This window comes from Artemia sp. Qi Xiang Cuo, chromosome 5 (assembly GCF_049724085.1).
Source record: "Artemia sp. Qi Xiang Cuo chromosome 5, ASM4972408v1, whole genome shotgun sequence".
NCBI lineage: Eukaryota > Metazoa > Arthropoda > Branchiopoda > Anostraca > Artemiidae > Artemia > Artemia sp. Qi Xiang Cuo.
The window spans coordinates 63,235,589-63,252,644 of NC_142798.1; the positions used below are offsets into that span (position 1 = coordinate 63,235,589).

Genomic DNA, 17,056 nt, shown 5'->3' on the forward strand with positions numbered 1-17,056 from the left:
ATAAATACTATTCTAAAGAACATGAAGGGGTTAAGCTTAAAGATATTTATTGCTTAAATGTATTAACAGATTTTTTTTGAGAAAAAAAACAACAACAACAAATGTTTACATAAAAATAGCACTTAGAGTTCACTCTTAAACATCCACAAACGATGGTCCCGTGATATAGGATAGTTTTTAACATGTCTTATGGATTTATCCCGATCAGGTATGTTCTTAGGTATCCACTGTGCGAAGAACCTAACCTCGTCTTCAGGACGGTGATAGCCCCATTCAAATTTAGGAAACTTAAACTCCTCTAGATTGAAAAGTGGAATCCTAGGGTCACACTTTTGAATTAAAACTTTATCTGTAGGCACATTGCCCTTTACGTAGAGCGCTTCAACTCCGAAAAAGCTGCAAATTTCACTGACTTCCTCCTGGACATTTGTCAGTTCCTGACCAGCATTATTTAGTGGTGTACTCACTCTATCAGAGAATCCCAATCTGTTTATAAATAGTAATTTTGTACTCCCCAATCTCGGTTCCTTCCTATAGAGATTGGAGTTCAATAAACAATGATAACAGTCGATTTATTAGATAAACATGTGACTTAAAAAAAAATTACCGGCTAGATGAAAAAAGAAAGAATATATACTACAACTGAAAATTTATTAGTCATATAGTCCTATCATCATGGAGGCTATTAATGTAGTTGTTAAGTAGAGAAATACTTCATCAAACTTTTATACCTTCTCTCAAGGTTGAATGGAGTTATGACTAGTGAGATGAGTCTTAAAACCATCTGAATTCATTGTGGGGAGGAGTCATAAAACCCTTGGAAGTCATTGCGAGGGGAGTTATTGAACTCTCGGTAACTGATAAATTCTGTGTCATACTGTCCTATCATCTTGGAAGTTATTAATGCAGTTGTTAAGTAGAAAAATACTTCATCCTCCTAGAACTATTTAAACTATACGCAATTAGGTTAAAAATGAAGATATTTATGTAGAGTTTCAACTAGCTATGGTGTCTGAAAACCCAAACAGCTAATTAAATATTCTAATTCATTATTTAATGCAATAAATTCACAAATGTAAACTAAACTATAAAAAAAAAATATATCACTTTTTTTACTTGTGTAACTATATAATGAAATATTATACAAAATCACAATTTAAAGAAAAATTAAAAAAAAAAAAAAAAAAAAATCTCTTTGGTCGCTTAAGCATTTTCGTGTTTTGGAATGCTTAGCATAACGATATCACGGGGTATAACGATATCACAGGGTATTTCATTGCGTGATTTAATAGACTAAAGCGTCTCACATCTCTACCATTATACAGAAGGCTCTGTTTGTCCTTTTTCTGTGTTTTTAGAAGTGCCCTTAACTGTTTTCTTGTTTCACTCGTATCGCTGTCAATGTTTATATTTACATTTTCAAAGTTTTTTTGTGGTTCGTTAAACTAGTTTTTATATGGAAATCTCTTTCTTTATAAATGGGTTTTTTTATCTTCATAAAACAAAAAAAACTTAAAAAAAAAAAAAGAAGAAAATATATTAACTTAAAAAAAACAAAAAAATTTAAATTAAAATTTTAAAAAAAAATGTTTGTCTTTTTTGTTTATTTCGATATTTTATAGTGCATTATAAATATTAAAAAAACAATTCCACTGAAAGTAAGGAGAAACACTAAAAACTTAAAATGAACCAAAATTATTACGTAGATGAGGGGGGGTTCCCTCCTCCTCAACACCTCGCCTATCACGTTAAGTTCACATTGTCGTATAAATACTTTTAACTATCTTATCAGTTTGAGTTTCTGATTGAAAGCGGACCACATATCTAACACATAATTCAAACGCTTTTTGACAGCTGTTCAGGTATAGGGTATTTTGGCTAAAACGGTTCTTAACAATCCTGCAGAAATATATCATATTTAAGACTAAAAATTGATTAACGAGCCATGCGTCTCCTTTAAATATTAACACTATATTTAATGTGTTGTGATGGGTTGTAGTAGTGCGGAGGGGGGTGAGGAATATTAATATTCTGAAAATATATCAAAAGTACCTAAGAGTAAAACTTGTGTTATTTTTTTATGCAACGTATTTAAAATTAATATCAAACGGGTCTAATAGTCAAAATTGTGTTAATTTTTTATGCATCGTATTTAAAATATAAAGAGCTGATTCCAAATATAGTTAGTATGTTCTTTTTTACGATATTCATCATTTTGATAAGATATAATCGATTTTTTAAATAATTACGTTAATAGATGAAAAAAGTCATACAATTTTTTTTCTTTGAGCCTTTGTTTTCGGTTTGTGGTGTTTGGTGGGACATGCCGTCCCTATAATAATAAGAAAAAAATAAAAAAATAAATCCTCTTAAATACCGTGTTAATATTTATAAATAGTATTAAATAAATAAATATATTAGGCTCCATCTATGACTGTCGTTCTGTTTTAAAAGTTTAAGCAGATTTAAATTTAATCCGAAAATGTTTAAAATAGTGACGATCATAATTTAAAAATATAATCAATTTTTTATTTTATTACTAGAGAGCTGGTGGTTTGTGGTAGGATGGACTGGCGCCCCCATTAATAGTCTTAATAAATATCTTACTGACCTAATAGTATAAATTGTGTTATTTTTTATGAATCGTATTTAAAATTAATATCAAATGTAACTAATAGTCAAAATTCTGTTATTTTTTATGCAACGTATTTAAAATATATATAGCCTAGGCTCCATATACGACTGGCATTCTTTTTTATGAGTTTAAGCAGATTGAAATTTAATCCTATAAGTTTTAAAATCGTGACGTTCATAATTGAAAAAGACATAACATTTTTTTCTTTTATCCTGTGTGAGCTTTGGTTCTGGGGAGGGGGAACAGCGCCCCCATTAATACTCTGAATAAATATCAACCAGACCTAATAGTCAAAATTGTGTTATTTTTTATGAATAGTATTTAAAATATTGATAGCTTAGGCTCTATCTAGGACTGTCTTTTTTTTAAGACTTTAATCAGATTTAAAATTAATCATATAATTTTTAAAATATTTTTTTTTATAAATTAAAAATAAATAATAAATTTTTATACTAAGTGAGCGTTGGTTTTGGGGAGTGGGAATGGACCCCCACAATAATATTATGAATAAATATCAAACGTACCTAATAGTCAAAATTGTGTTTTTTTTATTAATCGTATTTAAAATTAATATCAAATGGACCTAATAGTCAAAATTGTGTTATTTTTTATGCAACGTATTTAAAATATAGATAACTTAGGCTCCATATAGGACTGGCGTTCTTTTTTAAGAGGTTAAGCAGATTGAAATTTAAGCCTATAAGTTTTAAAATCGTGACGTTCATAATTGAAAAAAAGACAAACAATTTTATTTTTATTTTATCCTACGTGAGCTTTGGTTTTGGGGAGGGGGGAACGGCACCCTCATTAATATTCTGAATAAATATCAAACAGACCAAATTGTGTTATTTTTTATGCATCGTATTTAAAATATTGATAGCTTAGGCTCTATCTAGGACTGTCGTTTTTTTACGACTTTAATCAGATTGGAATTTAAGACTGTAAAATTTAAAATCGAAGTTGCTGATGGTTGAATTTATAGGAAGAACGTAGATATGAGTAATATCTTTTATACGAGCTCCTAAAAATCTGTATAGATACCTGCGATAGCAATACGCCCAAAAATAATACGTCCGATACCGATACACTGTGCAGCCCTTTCCCCAGGGGACTTGGAGGGTCATAATATCACCAACACCAAATATATTTGACTCTAGCAATGTCTCTTGTAATCGTCAAATCTATTAAGTATCTGATGTAAGCACCCCATTCTTTAATTACCCCGTGAGGCATTCTTAACCATCGCAATACTTTTACGCTAATACCTCTTCGCAAAAAAATTCGCAAATCTCGTAAACTAAAGAAGTAATTACATCACTGTTGTTAGCTCCATCATTAATCTCCAATAATGTAAATGCACCCCTCATTTTTTTTCCTCTACTAATATCCTAGCAAATAAAAACTATTCTCTTTGAATTCAATTCTCTTACTAATTTCAAAACTGATTGAGAATCAAATATGGAACCTGATTATATACAAAAAAATAATAGGCGAGTAAAAAAGAAGAGACACCGGTTTTTTTGAACTAAAAAAAAAAAAGACGTTGAACTTTGAAATTGCGTCGTTCCTAGAGTGTAAAGACCTGTAGACATGTTTGTACGCAAATGACCCTGGTAACCGTACAATGCATTGAAAGATTACATTCAAACTTACGCCTAAGGCATAGATATGTATGTAAGATTTCAATGCATTATACTGTTACTACTTACGTCATTGATGCTTCACTGCAAACGAATTATGTTACAAATATTTTCTTTTCCAGTTATTGCAGCATTAAAAATGAAAATAAAATTACAGTGAGATAAAATCTTGAACAGATGACATTTTAATAATTAATAGCCTTATATATCAAACATCCAGTTTGATTTTATTTGTACTTTTCAAGACTATTCAAGACATATAGTTTTTAGTAAAGAGCAAATGACGCAGTAGGTTTTAGACTTTTACAGTGGAAGGAGGAAGCAAAACCCAAGCTCTTCTTTGTAGAGATTTTTGTTCGTTTCACGCTGGATTTGCATATTCAATTTAAATTTCACTCGTTTTAAGATCTATTTACTCATTTATATTAGTAACTATTGTTTGTTTGTTTGCTATAATTATTTATTTAGTTTCTGTTCGTTTTGGGTTTCATTTATGCCTCAATAGCAAAATATTTTTGTTCATTTTAAACTTGATTTGCATATTCAACTTAAGCTTTTGGTTTAAGCTTTTGGTTTTAACTTAAGCTTTTAAGTTTTGGGTTTCATTTATTCTGTAATAGTAATTTCTGGTTATTTGAGTTTAAGTTATTGCAGTTTTCTATTTCTTCTGATCTTAAGTTTAATATGGCCTTTACTTTTTTTTGAAAACTTCTTTTTCGGAAAGCTTTTTAATTAATTCCTTTAAAAGAGATCTCTACTAGGGTTTCCACCGCAGTCATTTCTTAAAGTGGTATAATTGCTGAAATTTGCGTGCTACACAGCGATTTTCGGTGCTATTCCCACAAATTGACTTTAATAGTGCTAAAATAGCATTCTCGTGCTATTTTAGCACTATTTTAGCAATTCTGATCACGCGCTATAGTGCTACACATAATGAAATAGTGCTATAATAGTACTTTTGTGCTACAGTGGCAACCCTGATTTCAACAGACACATCTCTAGGTAGAAAACCTAGGTAAAATAATGACCAGTAGTATATCAGGCCCTAAATTTTACAACCCTGTGCCAAGAATTTCGTCATAAGAAAAACTCAGTAGGTTCACCGGGGCACTGACTCCGCTTGCCTACAGAACAGCCTCGACACTGCAAGTTTGAACCTGTCACCCTCTTGACTAGCTCAACTATCCACTTCAAGGGGATCCCTAAGTGGCTTGGAGTCTCACGACCTCTCAGAACACGGTAGGACATGGCACTACGTTATGTGAAACTTCTTAGTAAATCAGGTATTCCAGGTTATCCCCTATGCTCTTTTGTCCAAAGAGTACACATTACAAAATCGCTTTTGGCTTAGGCACGTACGTCAATTTTGGGGTACTTTTTTGTCCGCTTTCCTGAAATCTGGAGATTTTTCATACGATTTTTTTGTTTTGCATACGGCAACCTGTGCGTCCCCATTTCTATATGCGTTTGGGTGAACTTTAAATAGTTCTAAAAAATTGTGTGTTTAAAAAAAATTAAATCCCCATCCCTCTAAAATAACAAACGTCCACAACAAATTCTTGTGTGTGCGCCTGTATCACCTTTAGGGGTATTAGCCATGAAAGTGCACTATCAGAACATGTTTTATAGTGAGTACTGTTTATGATTAGGTGTAGGCACTGACAAATAAACTTGTCTTTGAGAGGGGGAGGGTTTACATGTAAAAAAAAAATAAAAAAAAATCGTACTATAAGTGTGGGAAAATATGGATAAAATCTTCAAAATTATTAATAATACCAGGGAGTCCAACCTCAGATCTCTCTTGTTTACTCACGTTGTCAAGTGTACCAATTTAATTTAAATATCAACTGTTTTGAATCGTAAAAAAAAACTTCATCTTATGGTGCTCATTTAGCAAAATAATGTGATACTGATGCAGAGTAAATATTTTGCTACAAACATCAGCTGTAGATTACATGGCAACGACACAGTTCCCAAGAAAAATTCCAACCCAGTGGCAGATCTCTTATGCCAATATTTAGGCCAATTCTCGTGATATTTTAATAGCGGCTAACCTCTAGGAAATGGTTTGTTTATTTGCTAAAGTCCAAATCCAAATCTTCATTCCCCTTTCCAAAAGTAAACAATTTGAAATTTCATAAATACAGAACTGATGTTCTTTAACGACTAAGCTGGGTTTCAACAACCAACAGATTTACAAGTTCCAAGAAACTGATTTTTTCAATTAACGGTGCACCTTCTGTATGACTTTTTGAAAAGTGACGTAAGTAAAAAAAGGATATTTTCGATTCATTGTATCGAAAATGAACGGGTGGTAGAAAATAGTCGAATCTTGGCTGCGTTATTCAACAAGAGGTATTTATCAGTTTTGTTTAAGTAAAATTTATAACCTGTCATATTAAACAAAATACGATTGATCGTTCAATCTTCATACTATCTAGTATCTTGTTTTTTGTTTCAAAATAATTTACAACTTATTATTTTCCCTCAAAATGCGTTATATCTTCTTTTCTCAAATGCAGAATTAGTTCCAACTTTCAGCTTTATTTATCAAAAGTCTTATGTTATAACCAGATAAAAAAAATCGTCTGTACAAACAGCTGTTCGTTAATAACATTGAAAAACTTAAAACGTATTTCTCAGTTCTATTAACTATTAACTCAGTTCTATTAACAGTGAGAGTCCTAATTCCGGCTATCGAAAAACATTGCTGAAGTTTTTGCAATTGTACTGATTTTGTACCAGTTTGGCAAAATTGTACCAAATTTTTGACTTAAAGAAAAAGATATACAGGTCGGAGGAAAATGTACTGAGTTTGATACAATTGTACCACCCATATCCTCACTGTTTGAAAGACAATGCGCAAGCGCAACCCTTCAACTGCTACTAAGATCAAACATTCGAACTTCTTATTGACTCACCTGACAGTGTAAGAAAGGCGTAATTTATTAGCTGGGTAGTGAAGTACCACTTTCCGTCGAGAGCTGGGCGATACTTGGTATCTACTGTGAAAACAAGTATTGCAGTTTAAGTATATTGGATTAGAAAACTGACAATTCCTAAGGCGGTCAGTGTTACGAAAACACAACTGCAGCTTAAAAAATGTCTGTTTGTACTATTTGCTTACCCGAGAAAATACACAATATTTCTCTGTTACAATTTCTAGCTTCATCTTGCTTCATAACACACTGGTATTAAAAGGACAGTATCGATACTTTTGGGGAGCAGCTTATTGAGTGTCGATACTTTTCAGTATGACCCAACAATATTTCCATTTGATATTCACAATTAGCTGATAGCTGCTAGACCGATCTGCGCGAGGAGACAAGAATTGGCTACACGTGGAAAGCAAATCCAAACCACTAGTAGAGGTTGTTACACTAATGTTTTTTAACATCAAATCCAAAGTATTAGAACAGGCAACAAATGACCTTGTTCTCTGTATTTTTTTTAAGTCGTTAGTTTCATAAAACAAAAAGTAATTTCTAAAACTTTGTAAAATCATAGCTGAGATCCAATTACTAATGCGAATTTATTGAGGCTAGCTGATTAGGACTCTGGATGTGTGCTCACATTTAAAACCCCTTTCTTTTCCAGTCGTATTAGTAACCATTTTCACTAGTCAGTCTTATGAGCCAGCTTTCCATAGAATATTCACAACTGGCAAACTTTTGGCCTAAAGATACTGCTTACCGCCAATAGCCCCCAATAATGTGTCTTTCCGTCTCCCTAAGGTTTTAATGGCAAAAACTCTCAAATATACGAGACAAAAACATGGAAATGTAATAACCTAAATTGACAGAGAGGTTTAATTATAGAGACTATACCTAAGTTATTATCGCCTTAAATCTCCAGTGCTTGGTTCTTGCTTGTCAATCACTTGCCGTATATTTTTTCAGGACGTGTCCGGATATTGCTCAAAAGCGTCATTGGAAACCTCATCATCAATATCTGATTTATAGTTATGATGATGATGAACATGATGAAAGCTCCAATTTGACGGATTATGATTGCCTACATGGAATTCATGCAGTATTTAATGAAATTCAACTTGTACGAATTATCAAGAAGCCTGGACGGATAATTTCTTTTAGCCCAAGTAAGATTTTACTGTTATTATGCCTATCCATGTAATTTTTGACATTTGATAATTAAATGGGTTTATTTTTAATTCAATAAAACTTGTTGGTAAATATTGAGGCTATTTCTTTATAGAAAATGTACTTAAATTAATTGATAGAAAAATAAAGTATCAACTTCACTTTTTGGGGCTGACAAGTAATTCCTAGGTTACACGCCTTTGAAAATTTTATTATTTATATTATTATACTTTAATGATGCGACAAATTTTACTTGACAAAATTGTTTACGCCAATAAATTGAAGACTTGAAACTGAAGTAAAAAGCTCTACTCACAAATATTTGTAGAACTATAGGCATAAGCAGGGATGTAACAGGAGGAGGGGGCTCCCACGCGAAATCCAAAATTTTCCTGAATTTCGGGGTACTTTCTACCGAAATTCCAAATTTTCCTGCCATTACAAGCCTTTTCGGGGCTGACAAGTATTTTTATAGATACAGGCCTAAGCAGGGACCTAGAAAGGGGAGAGGAGGAGGGCTGAAGATATCCCAGAAATTCTAAAATTTCTTGAATTTCTGGCACTTCTCCGTGAAATCCTTTTTTTCAGTTTCTGGGACCAATAGAAGGTTCAAATTTATAGGCATAAGCAGGGGTGAACGTAGGAAAGCGGAGACCATGCTCGCAAAACCCTAACTTCTTTTGAATTTCTTAGCATTTCTTATTTAAATTGTCATATAAAGTTTGTTTTTTAAATATTGGCCCTTCTCCCCAGGAAGAAAAATTATAGACCCATAAGCCTTAAAAAATTTTACGAAATTCCTGTAAGCCATTTCGAATTTCATTTTCAGTTAATTTTAAAACGCTATGCACGAAAAAACAGTGTAGTGATACAAATGCTTCAGAATAGGGAAAGTTTTCAACCATATAACCCTTGTATACTTATCTGCTCTAAAGGCGAACATTATTTTTTTTTCTCTGTCTCTTTGTCAGTTACTGTAAAAAAAATGTTTGACAAAAAATGATCCCTAATAGAAAAAAACAATTTATTAAGGAATCGTTCCTTGTATACCTTTTTGCCCCGGGCACCTCTGTAGCACCGTATGAAAAAAAAAACTTTGGAATCACCTTTTCACTCAAAATAGTTAGAAATACCAAAAAGCGTCTATCCTGAGAGCATGTGATCCATTCAACTCCATTATGATTGGTGGACTAACCAGCAAGAGTTGAGGCTGAGGCCACAAAGGCCCATAGTCTCTAACACAGCTACATGCGCAAGGGTACAAAATTCTACGGATAACCTTTTCTTTACACATACATTTTTAGTCAAAAGGAAGAGGGGGTATTTTGCACCCCAAGGAATTTGAACTTTCATGATTAGAGGTACAAGTTGAGCCCATGAACCCTCAAACAGCCCGCTCCACCACCAATTTTTAAGTGGAAAAGTAATTAGTCATATCTCAAATTGTTTAAATGGAAATTATACAAACATTTTTCAATCTGTATCACTGAACAGCAAAAATTTAACCAGTGAAAACTTTTTGCCAAAAAAAAAATATATATATAGATTCTTATTTGGTAGGCTAAATTGATAAATATTAAATAGGCTGTGAAATAATAATTTCTGTCTATTTTAAGTTTGAACTTCGTTCTTTACTACCCTCGGAAAAGCTGTTTTTTTAATTAATCTTTGCTCGTTTTTGATTAAATTTAATGTAGAAACAATGCTGCCATGATCTTCTTTATTTATACGCAAAAATTTCTGTTTTCGCAATAATCTTTTATTTTCTGATGAGTAGGCGATTTATGCAACCTATTAAGAGGGTTTGGAGGGGAGTATACGTGAGGGGCTCTTATAAACCTCTAGTTAAGGCTAGTTAAAGCTTAGAACCATAATTTTTGCAATGGTATCGTTTTCTGCTTCCAAACTCTTCCGCTTAAGAAGGGGCACAAGTGCCGTTTTTAGTGCTATATGGCACTTATGGACGGTAAAATTGATAAGAAAGCACGTTTTTTATGAGTAATAGCTTTAAAATGAGCCTTCCCAGGATATGCTTTAAAAAATAAGTGCATCACATTTGCAAAAATAGGGAATTAACTGAAAACTAATCACAAGAAGAGACGAACCGTGATTGAAAAAAAAAATCCAAGCAGGAATCGAACGAATGATAATCTAATTTGAAGTCCAGCACTGTACTAACAGAACCACACCTCTAATAATCTAATTTAATATGTTGGTGTTTTTAGGACTTTAATTGCGTAGCTTTTTAAGGGGACATGGAGAAGGAACATAAGGGAGGTGTTCTTAGTCCAGGAATTAACAGGCTAGAGAAGTTTGAAAAGTCAGGGACTTCCTGAGGTATGGGAACTTAGAAAGCCTTTAGCAGCTGGGCCTTAACGATTAGTGGTCCAAAACATCATGGGAAAAGCTTTTTTTTCTGTAGGTACCTGGTTCCAGCCAATCATGGTACTCAAGTACATCTCAGCATTTTTAAGCTTTTGGCCGCTTCCCAGGTAAGTTACAGCAATATAATAGCTTACAACTGCCTCATGCTATCTCAATTAATACAACTATCTCAGGTAACCAATCCCATGTCAGTAATTAAAACAAAAATTCAACTTTCAACTTCTGTCTTCCACGCAAACAACTAACGGACGTTATTGGCTCAGCAACCTCGGCTACCCCCATGTCTTTTTATTATTGGTTTTTATTATGATTGTACTGTTTGGAGCTTAAATTGAGCCCATAAGTGACCCACATCCAAAATCTCCATTCCCCAAAGCGCCAAATCCCACAGAAAACAAAAGCCGTAGTGGAGGCGTGGCAAGCCCAACAACCTCCCCCCTTCCCGACTGCCAAATTTTATCAGAAACATAAGCATGTCACACCTTGTCTAAATAATAAACATGCAAGTTTTTTTCAACCTGTAATATTGGAGACATAAAGTTCTCAACTTGGTTTAAATTAACTACTGACTCTGTGAAAATCAGTGAATAATGCCAACGGGGCATGAGAATTATGGTATTTTGAGGTGTATACCTCAAAAGACCCTCCGACCTTTGCATGATCATTGAATTGAATTGAATTGGATTAAACTTTTTTCCTTTATTTATTAATACCAAATACGGTAAGCTTTAACAAGGCTTTCGCACTAAACCAAAAAACAACACAATTTAATAATTTGACAAGTAGCCGTTCAAGAAGAAACAAAGCTCTGAGAACGAACGACTACAACAACCAATATAAATAAATTCATCTAAATAACTCAATATATATACATATACATACACATATAATAATAACAAGTAAAATAAATGTCAAAAATCAATTTATCTCGTAAAATGTATGTCTCGTAATATATATATATATATATATATATATATATATATATATATATATATATATATATATATATATATATATATATATATATATATATATATATATATATATATATATATATATATATATATATATATATATATATATATATATATATATATATATATATATATATATATATATATATATATATATATATATATATATATATATATATATATATATATATATATATATATATATGTATGTATGTATATATACATAAATATAAATAAATAAATAAATATATATATATATATATATATATATATATATATATATATATATATATATATTTATTATATTTATATTTATGTATATATACATACATATATATATATACACACACACACATATATATATATATATATATATATATATATATATATATATATATATATATATATATATATATATATATATATATATATATATATATATATATATATATATATATATATATATATATATATATATATATATATATATATATGTGTGTGTGTGTGTGTGTATATATATGTATGTATGTATATATACATAAATATAAATAAATAAATAAATATATATATATATATATATATATATATATATATATATATATATATATATATATATATATATATATATATATATATATATACATATATGCATATATACAATTTTTAACTCTAAGACCTTTCTATAAGGGCTCTAGGAGGAATTTGTTACCTTCAAAAGTATATTCGCTGGGTTTTTCAACTATGCAGAACAGAATGACTATCTTAAAATTTCTATCAGACGAAATTCGGAAAAAAGGGGCGTGGGAGGGGGCCTAGTTGCCCTCCAGCATTTTGGTCACTTAAAAAGGGCACTAAAACTTTTAATTTCTGTTTGAATGAGCCCTATCTTGATGTTCTAGGACCACTGGGTCTGTACGATTACCCCTGCAGCAAAAAAAATAATAATAATAATAAAAACGAACATGCATCCGTGATCTTTCATGTGGCAAAAATACAAATTTGCACATTTTTGCAGATATGACCTTGAAACCTATGTAATAGGATTTTCTGATACCCTGAATCTGATTGTGTGATTTTTATTAAGATTCTTTTACTTGTAGTGGGTATTTTCCCCCTTTTTCAAAAATCAGGTAAATTTTTCAGGCTCGTAGCCTTTGATGAGTAATACTAAACTTAATGAAAATTATATATTTAGAATCAGCATTATAAACTCGTTTTTTCATATATTTATTGATATCAAAATTCCGATTTTTAATGTTTCGATTACTTTTCTTTAACCTCAAAATTTTTTTTCTTTAAATTAAATATTTCACAATCCAGGCAAATCGTATTCCCCGCAATATATAAAATAAATTCCTATAATTTAAAATTAATTCCAAACAATCATTAAAAAAATTACTTCAAATCAATTTTTTTTTTAACAACACATCCTTGCCCACAAAGACACAAAAACTATTCCCTTCTACTTTAGACGAAATACGTCCCCAATTTTCTTACACTTCATAATCCTTATCCTTTTCCATTCTTTTTCCACACGATCTATCACATCATAATCTTTCTTCTGCTTTCCTTTTCACTTTCACGCGTAATAACGAAAATGCGATACTTTGTACACTATTGTCCTTATATGGTCCTCATCATCTACTTTTAGGTATACAGCTTTCTCTAAATTAACTTCATCTTTTTTACTTGTAACACATTCTAATAAATTCTTCAGTCCTGCTACATTTGTTTCTTGTTTATCACATTCTAACATTACGTGACATTGAGTTTCTAGTTTTTTTTCTTATTGCTTACAAAGTCCATTGCTACCACTCATATTCATCTTTACTTTTGACTCTTCTGTGGGTAGTAAATTGCGCATAAAGAAAAACATATGTTCTTTAACTTTTGGCGGCAACAGGCAACTTTCTAGTTGTATGAAACTTTTGTTTCATACAGCTGCTTCATTTTTTCATAATATTCCTTAAGTTTTTCTTTGTCAATTTTCCCACTTATCTCAAGCGACATTCCTAATTTTTCTATTTCATAATTCTCTTCGAATGCTTGATTATATTTTGGAGGATATTCCTTTTCTTTTCTTTTCCATGTTTCATACCAAGCACTTGTTGGTGATTCTGTTTTCCTCATCACTTGTTCCAACATTGGCCTAATGAAAAGTTCTTTCATCTTACATTCCACTTGTATGACCTGAATGCCTCCATGATTTCTATCTCACAATTTGCTTTAGATGTGTCTTTTTGGGTTGTGAAACAAAGGACATATACTATAATACTGGGCAAGCATAAGTATTCACATACCAGGCTTTCTGATAAACAGTCAGACCTCTTCCATATCCTTGTCTAAGGGCATTTTTGAATTTCGATTTTGTATTTATACAATTTTCACTTTCTGTTTGGCTCCAATTTCTTTGAAAAAAACATACCCAATATTTTAACTTTTTCCTTTCTCCGTATCCCCTCACACACCTTTTCTACTTCGTCTCCCAATGATAGCATTTTACGCTTATTTCTATTGAGCTGTAGCTTGAAGATATCACAATATTCAACTATGCATTGAACGCCACTTTGAAATTATCTTCAGTTTCTGTGTACTTTGTCAGATCATCTACAAAACTGTTCAACTTCATTGCCACATTTTCTATCATAATGCCTATTATTTCTTTTTCTAGATATTTAAGTAGCAGGTCAAAATATATTTCAAACACTAAAAGACTCAGCGGGCATCCTTGGCGCACTCCAGTTTCTGCTTCAAATTCTCCCCTAACATCGCTATTCACACAAATTACCTGTACTATTTTTTCAATTATCCTGTTTATCCATTTTATAAATGTCTCGTGGAAACCGTAGTAATTCATGATCCATACTAGAATTTTTGTTTTCTTATTTTATCGAAGGCCTTTTTAATATCATAACTCGTTATCCAGTACTTTATTTTCTTTTTTTCCTTTCGACTTCCTGCTCGTATTATTACATCTCTTATATTAGCCAATACATCTGTTGTTTTACGGTTTTCTAGTCCTCCTCTTTGGTTTACACTTAGTATGGATGGTAGCACCTTTTTTAGACGGTTTGCTATTACTTTAGACATAATTCTGTTATCACTATCTGTGATATTAAATGGCCTCCAGTTGTTGAGGTCTTCAGGGCTACCTTTTTTCGGTATTAACTTCATCATTCCTAAACACTGTATCTTGATATCATCGTTATTTAGTAATTCATTAAAAATATCTGCCAGATGTTCTGCGTTTCAATTACTATTGAGCCGTATCACTTATTTTTTTATTGTTTATTTTTAATACGTGTATGTTATTACGTATATGAGGGGGTTCTCCCCCTAGTCAATATGTCGCTCTTTACGCTAAAGTTCGAATTTTGTTTGAATCACAAATCCCTGAGTTACAAAGGCCGTTTAGTTATAATAGATAGCTCTTTTGAAAGTACTAAAAAAGACTTTAGCGTAAAGAGCGAGGTATTTACTAGGGGACGAACCCCCTCATTTACGTAATAATTTTTGTTCGTTTTAAGTTTTAATGTTGCTCCTTACTTTCAGTTGAAAAACTTGTTTTATTTATTTAAGGCTGGACGGTATGAAAACCGAAAATTAGCTATGCAGAAAAGATCTTACTCTACAAAAATGGGGCGGTTATCTTTTGATGATTACAAACGGGTTTAGAAGGCGGTCCTTATCTTAACTCAGCAAAATTGGAATAGTAGGGTTTCAAGCTGTCACCTGATTGCAAAAGACAAAATCGCAAAAAAAAGAAAAATTGGACAGATTTGAAGAATTTTATTCGCTCTCAGCATTAGCCTTTAGCCAAATTGCGGAAAGACTAGTAATTTAAAAAAGAAAGAAGAATCAAATCAAGAAAAACGTTAGGACGAATGGTAAAACATTTACAAGAAAGAATACGCATATTTAAGGTAAACTATTTGAAAATTCATATATTATGCAATTTTTGATTGTTTACGCGGGATTTGTCATTAGGAAAGGGAAAAATGTTCTATCCTGGTTGTGTCACAAAAGAGCACGGGTCTAAATGTGAAAATTTAGTGGATGCTGAGGAGTATTTCGAACTAATCAAAAAACCACTGTGTGCATCCTGGTTATATGGAAGGAGGAATAAAATTTGAAAAATAATTATTTAGAGAAAAAAAAACATAAGGATAATTGATAAAATATTGACAATAAAGAATACGGTCATTTTGGGGCAAATTATGTGGCAATTTAAAAATCACGCAATTTTTCGATTGTTTACACACAGGATTTATCACTGAAAAGGGGGAAAATGTTTCAACCCACATGTGTTCCAAAAGAGTAAGGGTGTCAATGTGAAACGTTAGTGAATGTTGAGGGGTATTTTTTTTAACTAAATCAAAGGACACTATTATGGACAAATGGCTTATAAAAAAGGCGTATCTGTAATACCATAGGAATAGCTAAGGGTTTTATCTTGAAACTTTCAGGCCCCCTACTGTTGCCACTTCTGCAACAAATGCGACCATTCATTAATTTGATTGCAACTACTTGCAACTGTGACCACTTCCAATTTGGACTGCTTTCAGGTAATTTTAAAAGGGTTGTTGATCAACATCAGAGCGTATTATTTGCATACGGGTTGTTGAAAACGTCTATCAGCAATAGCCTTAGAAGAGCCGAGGGTATTAAGTTGAAACTTTCTTGGCTTGTTGAAAAGGATGTTGGAAAGTAATTGAGGGAGATAGTATACAAATCTGGCAACTCAGATTCATATATCTGTGGTGCCTCTCCCCAACAGACCCTGGGGCAAGAATACAAAATTACGCAATTTATCGATTTTTTTCCATGTAGTATTTATGATTGAGAAGGGGAGAGCTATATCCTGGGTATAACAAAAAAAAGGATGAGGTTATTACGGTGAAACTTCATGACTTTTTTACCATTTTGAACAAAATGCCTAATTTTGATCAAATGTCTTTGGAAGAAGGGTAGCAAAAAAGGGCTTGGGATGGAAATGGGTTGGCATCAATCCCTTTGACTCTTATAAAAAGCACTAAAACTTTCAATTTTCAGCTGAATGAGCACCTTCTAAAGTTTCTACGACAATTCCTTCCATGCCGAAAAAGATTAATAAATTGAAACCCTATTGCTCTCTACTTATATTGCGTTTCAGAAATTCTTACGGAAAACCGCCAACAATTTCATCATTTCAACCCAAAATTTAAAGAGGGCTAATTAAATTGTAATAAAAGCATTTATTCTGGTACGCAAAAATTAAACACAGTGAGTCAAGAGAAACAACACACCTTATAGAAATAAAAATACGTATATCATTAGGTCGTA

The 17,056-nt window shown here is 31.9% G+C and overlaps 1 protein-coding gene across 1 annotated transcript in view; it reads left to right on the plus strand.

Annotated features, from left to right (window-relative positions):
* The window catches only part of LOC148952375 (protein APCDD1-like), a 210,321-nt gene that overhangs the window by 101,588 nt on the left and 91,677 nt on the right, over nucleotides 1-17,056 (plus strand). The window contains exon 5 of the mRNA XM_089089195.1: nucleotides 8,175-8,374. Coding sequence (XP_088945321.1) covers nucleotides 8,175-8,374 — 200 coding nt within the window. The remainder of the gene's footprint in view (nucleotides 1-8,174; nucleotides 8,375-17,056) is intronic.